Source organism: Macaca fascicularis, chromosome 3 (assembly GCF_037993035.2).
Source record: "Macaca fascicularis isolate 582-1 chromosome 3, T2T-MFA8v1.1".
Lineage (NCBI taxonomy): Eukaryota > Metazoa > Chordata > Mammalia > Primates > Cercopithecidae > Macaca > Macaca fascicularis.
In genome coordinates this window covers 16,499,384-16,511,838 of record NC_088377.1, presented here as the reverse complement: position 1 = coordinate 16,511,838, position 12,455 = coordinate 16,499,384, and the positions used below count along the sequence as shown (strand labels likewise).

Sequence of the window (12,455 nt, the reverse complement as noted above, 5' to 3'; positions counted from 1 at the left end):
TTCTCACATGTTTCCTGGAAATAAGGACATTTTTGTTAGAAATTTTATATCATCTCAGAAATTATTCAATACAACCTTAAACAGCATGAAATTATAATAATATTGATTATACTAATAACAATGGCAGTAATAATTATATCGATTACTGCTTTTCAGCCACATGGAAACTATCCCTGAGACATTACCCAAATGAGAAGAAAATACTTCTAGTGAAATCCTGTTCTACTGGGTCAGACAATATAGCTGACCTCCCATAGAGTTACTTAGCTGTATTTCCCCTGTTCAGCCTGCTGTTGTAGGACACAGAATGCTTGAGAGCATTGACTTAAAGAAGAGGTCATGGCGCTTTGTTTTGTTTTTAACTTAAGAGTCTAATTTTAACGTTGCTCATTGGTTAGTTACATTCAGAAGCAGATAAACTAAAATTTGATTGGTTTAATTCTTTATATCACAACAATAAAAATGAAGCATCGATGTTAATGTAAGAAAAGGGACTAACCCTCATAAAAGCAGTTGAGATAATTTAGCTCTTCTTACAACTATGACCAGAACTTTCATAATGGTTTATCTGACAACAATCAAGAAGAAAATACATAAAAAGTGAGTCTGCACAGTATCGTCTAATACCTGGGACTCAGGATGGCATGATTCTGATCCTAGTCTTGGCACCAATTATAAGAAAAATGACATATTCTGCTGGAATACAGCATTGCAAAATTTTAATGTCTCTTTCTGGTCCTTAATTGTGTGATTTAATTTTTGTCCTCATTTAATTATATTTGGCGAGCTTATACAAAACATCTGTAGGCACATATTATTGCCTGAAATTCCATTTTAGAAAAACAATATTGTTTTGGCCATTTCTTGAAAGGATAAGGTTTCACTGAAATTTATTTTATCATATATATATATATAGAGAGAGAGAGAAACATATATGTATATATAATGATATTGATATAAGACATATAGAAATATATAAGATATATAAAATATACACATTATATACAAAATGTATATGTTATATATGTATGTATTATATATTTTATATATAATATATAATAAATGAATATTTCATTAATAAACATATAGTTCTATATATTAAATATAAATATAAATATCAAATTATCAATAATGTATTGAAATATAAATAAAATAGTATTTATTAATAACACAGAAATATAAAATATATTTATATATTTAATATATTGATTTACTTAATATTGAAATATATACACTTCTATATATAATAAATATACACTTATATATATTTAAATATTAAATGACACTTTTAGTCAGTTGAAACTACACAATATTTTGCCTCATAATGATGTTTCTGTGTGTTTATAGTCCCTACTGCATTACAAATCCTTCCGTATAATAATGATGATAATAAAGAACACAATATTCCTATAAAAAGACAAGTGAAATGAGTTGAATGACTACAATTCATATTTTATTATCCAGTTTATCAAGGATTTTTAGGTCAGGCTTATTTTACATGCATAACAAACTAGATGAAAGCAGAAAATTATGAATAAAGGAAGATTATATATAATGCAAAGGTTCATAGAAAAAGAGAGTTTACTTCTCTTTAAGTTTTGGGGATATAGATTATAAGATTTGTGAGAAGCAAATGTGTTTTAATTACAGTTTTAATAATATGAATGTTGTGATACTTATATTTTAAGTGTCAGCTTGACTGGGTTAAGGGATGCTAGGATAGTTGGTAAAATATTTCTGGGTGGTCTGTGAGAGTTTTTCTAGAAGAGATTCACATTTTAATCTGTAGACTGAGTAAACATCACTCTTACCTATGTATGTAAGCATCATTTAATCTGTTGAAGACCTAAATAGAACTAAATGGGGAAGGTAAAGGGAGCTTGCTTTCTGAGCTGGGATCTTCATCCTCTCCTATCCTCACACATCAGCATTCCTGGTTAGAGCATTTGGTCTCAGATTGAGACTTAACATCATTGACTCCCCTGTTCTCTAGCTTTTGGGTTTGGACTGGAACTACTAGATCAGCTTTCCTGGGCCTCTAACTTGCAAACAGCAGATGATGAGACTTCTCAGCCTCTATAATTGCATGAGTTCTTCCCTAACAGTAAATGTTCTTCTGTATATCTAGGTATATCCTATTGATTCTGTGAAATGCTTTGGATGTGTGTCCCTGCCCATATCTCATGTCAAATTGTAATCCCTACTGTTGGAGGAGGGGCCTAGTAGAAGGTGATTGGGTCATGGGGGCAGTGTCTAATGGTTTGGCATCATCCTCCTACTGCTGTCTTGTGAAGGGGTTCTCCCGGGATCTGCTTGTTTAACAGTGTGTAGCACCTCCCTTGACCTCTGTCTCCTGCGACCATGTGAAGATGTGCTTGCTTCTCCTTTGCCTTCCACCATAATTGAAAGTTTCCTGAGGCCTCTCTAGGAGAAGCCTGTGCAGCCCATAGAACCGTGAGCCAATTAAACTTATTTACTTTATAAATTACCCAGTCTCAGGTATTTTTTATAGCAGTGGGACAATGGACTAATACAGGACAATGGACTATACCAGAGAAGAGGGACATTGCTATAAAGATACTTGAAAATGTGGAATGACTTTGGAACTGAGTAACAGGCAGAGGTTGGAACAGTTTGGAGAGCTCAGAAGAAGACAGGAAGATGGGGGAAAGTTTGGAACTTCCTAGAGACTTGTTAAATTGTTGTGACCAAAAGGCTGATAGTGACATGGACAGTAAAGCCCAGGATGAGACGGTCTCAGATGGAGATGAGAAACTCGTTGGAAACTGGAGAAAAGGTCATACTTGCTATGCTTTAGCAAAGAGACTGGCAGCACTGTGCCTGTGTTCTAGGGATCTGTTGAGCTTTGAACTTGAGGGAGATAATTTAGGGTATCTGGCAGAAGAAATTTCTAAGCAGCAAATCATTCAAGATGTAACATGATACTTCTAACAGCATAACCTCATATGCTTGAACAAAGAGATTATCTGAAGTTGGAACTTACATGTCCAGAGCATAAAAGGGAAACAGAGCATAAAAGTTTGGAAAATTTGCAGCCCAGCCACATCATAGAAAACAAAATCTCAATGTCTGGGGAGGAATTCAAGCCTATTGCAGAAATTTGCATAAGTAGAGAGGAGCCAGATGTTAATAGCCAAGACAATGGAAAAATGCCTCCAAGTCATTTTATAGACCGTTGCAGCAGCCCTTTCACCACAGGCCTAGAGGCCTAGGAGAGAAAAATGATTTTGTGGGCCAGGCCTAGGGCCCCACTGTTCTGTGCAGCCTTGGGACATGTTGCCTTGAGTCCTAGACACTCCATCTCCAGCCATGGCTAAAAGGGCTCCAGTTACATCTCAGGCTGATGGTCCAGAGAGTGCAAGCCAGGAGCTACCAAGGTTTTCACATGGTGTTAAGCCTGTGGGTGCACAGAGGGCAAGAGTTGAGGCTTGGGAGCTCCTGCCTAGATTTTAGAGGATATATGACAATGCCTGGATTTCCAGACAGAAGTCTGCTGCAAGCGTGGAGCCTTTATGGAGAACCTCTGCTGGGGCAATATGGAGGGGAAATGTGGGTTTAGAGACCCCACCCAGAGTCTCTACTGAGGCACTGCGTAGTGGAGCTGTGAGAAGAAGGTCACCATCTTCCAGATCCCAGAATGGTAGATTCACCAACAACTTCCACTGTGTGCCTGGAAAAGCTGTGGATTCTCAATGCAAGCCTGTGAACGCAGCCAGGAGGACTGTACCCTGCAGAGCTACAGAAGTGGAGCTGCCCAATGCCTTGGGAGTCTGCTCGTTGCATCAGTGTGGCCTGGGTGTGAGACATGGAGTAAAAGGAGATTATCTTGAAGCTGTAATATTTAATGACTGCCCTGCTGGGTTTTGGACTTGTTTGGGGTCTATAGCCCCTTTGTTTTGGCCAATTTCTCCCTTCGGAATGGGAGCATTTACACATTTACACCTTTACCCCCATTGTATCTTAGAAGTAAGTAACTTGTTTTGAAATCCCCTCAAGGTAACAGATGCTGCATCACTAGAGCAGCAGCTTAGTAGAAGCCGGTGAATCTATATCCTCTGTAGCATGACGGGCAGCAGCAACCATCTGCATAGCCTCTGTAGCCACAGCCATATCTCCTGTCTTCATAGCCACAGCCATAGCCCAGTCTGTGGAAGCTGCCATATCCACAGCTGTAGCCATAGCCCATGCCACCAAAACCCCCACAGCCATAGCTCAGACCTCCATAGTAGCCGCCATAGTAGCTCATGGTGTCGGAGATAGTGACTTGGGTTTACTGTCCAAGGCAATGTCCTGAGTGTGAATATCAGCACGTTTAGGGAACACTTATATACCCTGAGCAGAACATGTGATAAACATGTGGCCATCCTTTTACAGCATCCCAATTTATTTATTTACTCGATGCAAATCATCAATCTGTTTGTTAGCAAAAGGAGAGATACAAACTCATTAAAATCTTTGAGCTGGCTTAGCTGCATGGTTAGAATGCCCTTTAACTTATTACATTCTTTTTTTTTTTTTTTTAAGATGGAGTCTTGCTCTTGTTGCCCAGGCTGGAGTGCAGTGGTGTGATTTCAGCTCACTGCAGCCTCCACCTCCTGGGTTCAAGTGATTCTCCTGCCTCAGCCTCCTGAGTAGCTGGGATTACAGGTGCCTGCCACCACTCCCAGCTAATGTTTATATTTTTAGTAGAGACGGGGTTTCACCATGTGGACCAGGCTGGTCTCGAACTCCTGACCTCAGGTGATCCACCCGCCTTGGCCTCTCAAACTGCTGGGATTACAGGCGTGAGCCACTGTGCCCAGCTGATACATTCTTTTTAATGACAAAATAGTCTGCATTTTCAAAGTTACACAATTTTTTAAAATTCTAAATATAATTCTTCATCACTAAGCATATTGAATTATTCGTATTTGATACTGTGTTTTTATTAAATTTTTTCTCATTTCTCATTTTTATACCATTCCTTAGATTGTTCAATTTTACCTCCCCCTAGATTCAAATACATTGATCAAGTTTAAAACTTTTAAATCTAGTAAAGCCTTCAAATATCAAATATCTTTACTGGGTTGAGAAATTAAGGCTATTCCTCCTTCAAAAGAAAAGGAACTTTTTGAATAAATAAATTTTCTGATCAGCTGTGGTAAATACAAAGTAATGGAAATATGTATGTAGGCATAATATAAAACTACTTTAATTTTCTATATCAGCTTGCAAAACATTGTTTTGGCTTATCAGCATAACAAAAGTTCTTCCAGAAACCGAGATACTATTCAAGAGAACAAACTCACTGTTACACCAGCCTGACCAACTGTTCAAAAATATTCTCTTCAGGTAGGGTACAGTGGCTTACCCCTGTAATGCTGGAGGCCAAAGTGGGAGGATCACTTGAGCCCAGGTGTATTAGTTTGTTTTCACACTGCTGATAAAGCCATACCTGAGACTGGGAAGAAAAATAGGTTTAATTGGACTCACAGTTCCACATGGCTGGGGAGGCCTCAGAATCATGGCAGGAGGTGAAAGGCACTTCTTACATGGTGGCGGCAAGAGAAAATGAGGAAGAAGCAAAAGTGAAAATCCCTGATAAACCCATCAGATCTCATGAGACTTATTCACTATCATGAGAATAACAAGGGAAAGACCAATCCTCATGATTCAATTACCTCCCCCTGAATCCCTCCCACAACACATGGGAATTCTGGGAGACACAATTCAAGTTGAGATTCGGATGGGGACATGGCCAAACTATATCACCAGGAGTTTGAGAGTAGCTTAGGCAACATAGGAAGACCTTGTCTCTACAAAATTACAAAAAAAAAAAATAGCCAGATGTGAGGGTGCACACCTATGGTTCCAGCTACTTGGGAGGCTAAGGCAGGAGGATTGTTTGATCCCTGGGAAGTTGATGCTGCAGTGAGCCATGATCGTGCCACTGCACTCCAGCCTGGGTGACAGAGTGAAACTGTCTAAAACATACACACACACACGAAAACAATCATTTCTATTTTTACCGTTACACAATTTTCCAGAACTGGCTCTACATAAAGTATTACCTAGGCTACTCAGATGATCTTGGCTTCATGCTTTACAGATACCACTTGTCTTCCACTTCCTAGTCTTCCTCACTATGTATATATCCGTTCTCTTTATCAAACCTTTTCATTTTATGCTGTATTCATTCCCGATATGTACTAGTGCTACGTAGGTATTTGTTCTTATCTATTTTTTTTCCAATCAATATTTTATCCTTCTACCCATATATTTAATTTTATCACAATATTTTTATCCTTATGTTTTCTTTTCCAATTCTGTGTGCCTCACCTTCTTATTTTCTCTCAACCAGCAAACAAAAGACATTATTTGTTTATTAAAGTTACACATTTTTGAACAATAGTTTATATGACTCTTAGAGTCATATAATATATCTAACAGTCTCTTACAATTCTGATACCTTGAAAATCTCAAATGCAGATGTGCACTGGTGAAATAACTGAGATAGGAAGCAAGGATGTGAGGAGGGCTGGCCATTCTCCACCGATTTTCTATACTTACTCTGGGAAGACAGTAAATCAAGTCCAAGTTGCTCCACCAGAATATGACCATATATTGGACTTGGGTCTTTAAGCAGTGCTTTGCTTTACAAGACTGTAAACATTTTGCCAAAGGTATTTTTTTGTTGCTTTGTTTTCTGTTTTGCTTTGTTTTGAGGTTTATAAGCAACGTTTTTGATAAAGCATTTTCTCAACTTGATTTGTTCACTATTCTTCCAAAAACGTTGTTGGATAAATGAAAGAATGAATTTTGCCTGCCTCAACATGTAGTGCACATCTCATGCGGAGTATGCACTCAAAATGGCTTTCAGGTTTTAAAGGAATATTCAACTCAATATTTGCCGTGGTTGCTTTCTCCTTTATCAAAATTTGTTCCACCTTTATTTTCGTACTGAAAAAGAAAACTGGACAATTTTTAAATTCTCAATAAGTAGTTGTTGAAGACAAGCAATAATAAGTAAGTCTAATTAGTTTAAGAATCTCATTAATTCTTGGGTATGCCCTCCAGATTTTCTAACCCTCATGAAAGGCTAATGTACATTGCTGTTTCTGATGCCTATAACCATCTCCAAGAGAAATATCATCCATTAGATTTTACAAATTAAAGGCAATTTTTATTATTTTTTACAAACAAAATATTATTTAATAAAATATGCCCTGCTTTACTTATGTATTTTCAAGAACAAAATAATAAGATATATCTCATTGTGATACACAAATACACATATATTGATACATGCACATATATCATCATATAATGCTGTGAAATATATGAACCAAAACAATCAAAGACTTCTGCTTTTTTCCTAATTAAAAAGTAGAACAATTATAGTATCTTTTGGATAGCGATTAACTTTGGAAATTGAGAAATGTTTATTTTTCTGATTTTTTCACTTAATTCAGTGGACTTGCACAATTAGTTCTCTGTTATGCTATTTTTGGGAGATTTTTCCAGGAAGATCATGAGTTAATTGTGAAACTCAGATCCTGTGTTGAGGTGTGAAATAATGAAAATAAAGTTTTCTAGTGGCCGGGTGATTAACTTTTATTTGAGAGATAAAGACATTTTTCTATAAATTCAAAACATGTTTCTTTAACCCAGATAAAAATTAATTCAATAAAAAATAAGATGTAATAAAATTTGATAATGCATTTGAATAAAAGTATAATATACAATGTTTCTCAATATAATCATATTGATGGGTGTTTTTATTTTTAGCTTCATAAGGCATGTCCATTGACTTTGAAACTATTAACCTGAATGAATAAGTGCAAAATAATGGAACCACATAACTGTACCTTGCCTTTCTACGCATTGTGATCCTACAACATCCAGATTGAACTGACTAGAAGAATAGCTGATATCACATGGCTAAGCAAATTTAACTTTGTGACTTTCAAATGAAAACTTTAATCCCTTGAAACAGATATATCCATACAGATAAATATAGGTATACTTATACATATGTATATATACTTATAGATATGCATATAGATGTGGTTACAGTTGAAGTCTAGATGAAGGTAACATTGAAATCAAGAGGTTCAATTCTCTAAATCAGAACAATAAAATATTATAGAAAAGTGATTATAAGAAACCATTTTCATTTCCCCCATAAATTCAGTCATGTTTATGGAAACTGAGCAGAACATTCAAGATATCCTCTTTGGGTTCATGAAGGGAGAAAATATACTGGGAATAAAGGCTTCATGGTGGCACCTGCATTCAGAAGACCTTGGCAATAACCCTGATCCTGACTCTGCCACTAGAGCTAGTGTAAGTTTCCTGAGTGTTTTTGCTGCTGTCATTGTTGTTTAACCTACAAGATGAAATGAATGTAACTGCTACCATTTAATGTCTGTTCTAGTAGAGCAACTTTTAATGCTACTGTGTGACTCAATCAGACACATTTAACAAGTTTTGACATTTAAACAAAATATCTTGATTTTATGTTGTTTGTTGAATATATCCTTTGATTTTAGAAAAAAGCTGATATTCATTTATATCTTTTAAAAACCCTTTCATCAACAAAATGCCCCCTTCTTCCTATTTTTATCAGGGGAGTGGTTTAACTGAAATTCAGGTTTGTAAGAAAACTCTTTGGATCAAAGTGTTCTTGTCATCAGCTTAAGCTAAAAAATAAATTAGTTTGCCCAGGCGCGGTGGCTCACGCCTGTAATCCCAGCACTTTGGGAGGCCGAGGCGGGTGGATCACAAGGTCAGGAGATCGAGACCACGGTGAAACCCCGTCTCTACTAAAAATACAAAAGATGAGCCGGGGGCAGTGGCGGGCGCCTGTAGTCCCAGCTACTCGGGAGGCTGAGGCAGGAGAATGGTGTGAACCCAGGAGGTGGAGCTTTCAGTGAGCCAGGATCGCGCCACTGCACTCCAGCTTGGGCTACAGAGCGAGACTCCGTCTCAAAAAAATAAAATAAATAAATAAATAAATAAATAAATAAATAAATAGTTCACATTAAAGTCTTGTTTCTTTCCCTTGTTAAGTTGCAAAATTTTCAATATAATGGTGATGGTGAAGAAGAATGCTGTATCATACCATGAGGATTAAGTAAGATAATAGAAAAGCCAGTTGAAAAAAAATATCTAAAATGTTTTGAGTTAAATATGTTAAACCAATATGAAAAAAACTCTACACTAATTTAATAGTTACATCAGTTGTTCAATGAAAATGTCAAATAAATTAATGAGCAGAAGAGTATGATAGGGTGAGGTTATACCAAATACAATAATTTGGAAGGATAATATACTTTCATAATTAACCTAGAAATATGGTTTGATCTGTCACCATTTGCTTGCTCTTACAATAAAAGAAAGAAATTTTGAACGGATAGAAAGATTCATTACACATTCGCAGTGAGTTGACAAATGTGACCTGAATTAAATAAAACATATATGCTTGATATATAAATATAAAGACATGTTAAGTAGGTATTGCTTTTTGTTGTTGACTTAAATCTGAATACTATCTAAATAAAAGCAAAACGTTGAAAAATGTGAGATTACTAACCATTCTGAAGTTCTGTTTTTGATTTCAATCTAGAATTATTATTCCTTGGAGCTATTGATGTATTTATCTGCATGCATGTTTATGAGGTATATGAAAATCATAGATTCTCAGTCAGGGAGATAGCGTCTCTGAATGACATCATCACTTACATATAATTGAGTTTCATGAACAAAACGGAACCACATTGTGTTTTGAAATTAGAATGTTTTATTGGAAGATAAATAGATAATTCAACCAGTTATAAAAGCAAAAGTAGAGAATACCAGGATTATGATAGAGAGATGGGTGCACATAGAAAAGATTGCCTGAAATTCTGAGATGTTAAATTCTTTTGTGCAAATAACTCCAGCATGATCTTGGTTGTCCAATGATTGAAGTCAGCTTTGGGAAAGTCCTCTTATAATTTCAGATATTGTGTTGCTGGGGCAGTAGTTTAATAGAATCCAGAGAATCCATATCCTCCATAGTATGATGGGCGGTAGCAGCCATATCCGTAGCCTCCAAAGCCAGAACCATATCCATAGCCTCCGAAGCCAGAGTCACATCCGTAGCCTCCAAAGCCAGAGCCGTATCTGTAGCCTCCATAGCCACAGCCAGAACCCAGTCTGCAGAAGCCGCCACATCCACATCCATAGCCATAGCCCAGGCCACCAAAGCCTCCGTAGCCATAGCCCAGGCCTCCGTAGTATCTGCCGTAGTAGCTCATGGTGTCAGGGGTAGTGAGTTTGGTTTGCTGCTCAAGGCAAGGTCCTGAGTGTGAATGTTGGCATCTGCGCAGGCATGCTTATATACCCTGACAGATCACGTGACAAAACACTTCCTGCCTATTTTAGTGTAATTCTATATGTTACACTTACCTGACCCAATCCTGACATCTGAAGAGGCCCTCAAACTCATTAAAGTGTTTGAGCTTGCATTGCATTGCTGTCTTGTCATGCTGTCTCTTTAACATATTGCATCACTTTTATGAATAGAAATTGCTGTAGGTTCAAAGTCTGTACATACCAGACCTTAAATAGACTTCTTTGTAGGCATGTTGCATTACACAGTTGGTAATGCTACATTTTGAAATTAAGTATTGCTTCATCTCTGGCTTTCCTGGAATTGTTTTGCTTCATTTGTGATTGCATAACAGACTTTGGTTAAATTCAATGCTCTGAAATTTATCATATTCTTCCAGAGTTATCTTATACCTTAGGTGAGGTCCCTTTTTAAAGAGATACAAACATTTGAAAGACTGGAGCCATCTGCTCACCTGCTATGCCTAACAGTAAAGAACTTCATGGGGTTAAAAAAGTTAAAATAAAGCCACCATTCTTCTATTATTCTAGAACATTGGCCATCATAATCAATATTCTCCTTTTTTTTGTTTTACTAGTTTAAAAAATAAAAACCATTTAGATTTAACAACGTAACAGAATATAGCTCAAACATTAAAGTCAAATCACAGTAATAAAAAATCTATTTCCTAAGCAGCTTTACAAACTGTTCAAAATTTTTTTCACACCCTGACTCCCTTACTGCCATATTAGACATCCAAGGTGCTACCAAAAATACAGATTGTATGGCTCTCCTCTCTTACAAACACCATTCATTCCTTTTTCCTGATCCACACAATTATCCTCTTTTCAATATATTCTTTCAGTTCCCATTAGCGTCTGGGACTAGGTGAGATGGTGAAATATATGGAATTCTCTTTGCCTCCCATCAATTTTCATTTAGTACTTACTTAAATTCATATCTATATCTATATATAGATATAGATAGACATATGTATATAAAGATATATATATAATCTTCAAATTTTGATAATATTTTTGCCTTTATATTACCTTTACCTATTGTGTGTTCCTTTTTTTCCTAAAGGAAAATAGCTAACTAATCTTTATTAAGATGTTAAGCATTTATTAAAGTGTTAGATGTTAAAAATAGATGCCATTGCCCAAGACCCTGGGAAATTCACTAAGATACTGTTAGCATTGTGAATGTCTTAATTATCCCCCGAAATATGTATAATGTAAAAAGACAGGATGAAGAAAATAATAAAGACAAAGAGTACCTCAGCTGACTCTAAGAATTTAGTCACCTAGACCCAAGGATGACCCCAAACCCCACCCACATATGCCCTTTAACTTTAAGCTTAAATATATAATTTCTTGTTAAACTTGTATTACTTTGAATATACTGTTCAACTTTTGATGAGTTTATAAGCAATTTTCAAATTATGCATTTCTCCAGATAGATTTGCTGGCTGCAGTTCAATGACCAGCATGCAATAGAAACTCAATATATAAATATTGAATAGATGAATGAATTCTAAAGTTCTTACAGGTAAAAATCTTACATCTCATATAAATGAACAATACTATGAATGTATCCAACAATAAGAATTTAAAAGAGAAATTAGCTCAAATAGCTTTCTTTCTTTAGAGGAACAAATAAGCTATCATTTCATTTGCTTTTTGTTGCTGTTGTTTAAGGCATATTTAAAAATACTTAAATCTTAAGTGCACAAGTTGGTGATATTTTTCTTATATTTATAGACCATCTATAACAAGCACACTCTAATTCCCAAAATCTGTCCCTTGACTCTAGCAGTCCATATTATTCCGTTTAGAGTAACTATTAACATCCTGCATAAGGCCTTCTTGTTCTCTGCTTCACTTAGGTGGTCTCATATAGCATACTGAAACTTTCCATTTCCATCCCCAATTGGTCTGTGTATCACTGTCTATTAGGTAGATCTCTGTCATATGTAACGTGAATTTTGTCGTTTTAATTTCTGAAAAGTAGTCTACTACATGAATAGAGCACAACTGATTTATGATTCTACTCTGGTAGGCCTATATTTGAGGAGTTT

General features: G+C 36.2%; 2 protein-coding genes across 2 annotated transcripts; both read right to left on the bottom strand.

Annotated features, from left to right (window-relative positions):
- Positions 1-3,902: 3,902 nt before the first annotated feature.
- KRTAP19-2 (keratin associated protein 19-2) lies at positions 3,903-4,293 on the bottom strand. The gene has a single exon (XM_045388006.1). The coding sequence runs from the start codon at positions 4,265-4,267 to the stop codon at positions 4,049-4,051; it is 219 nt and encodes a 72-aa protein (XP_045243941.1). The 5' UTR covers positions 4,268-4,293; the 3' UTR covers positions 3,903-4,048.
- A 5,486-nt stretch (positions 4,294-9,779) lies between these two features.
- LOC107129035 (keratin-associated protein 19-3) lies at positions 9,780-10,357 on the bottom strand. Its single transcript, XM_015446685.3, has one exon. The coding sequence runs from the start codon at positions 10,299-10,301 to the stop codon at positions 10,029-10,031; it is 273 nt and encodes a 90-aa protein (XP_015302171.1). The 5' UTR covers positions 10,302-10,357; the 3' UTR covers positions 9,780-10,028.
- Between the last annotated feature and the right edge of the window lie 2,098 nt (positions 10,358-12,455).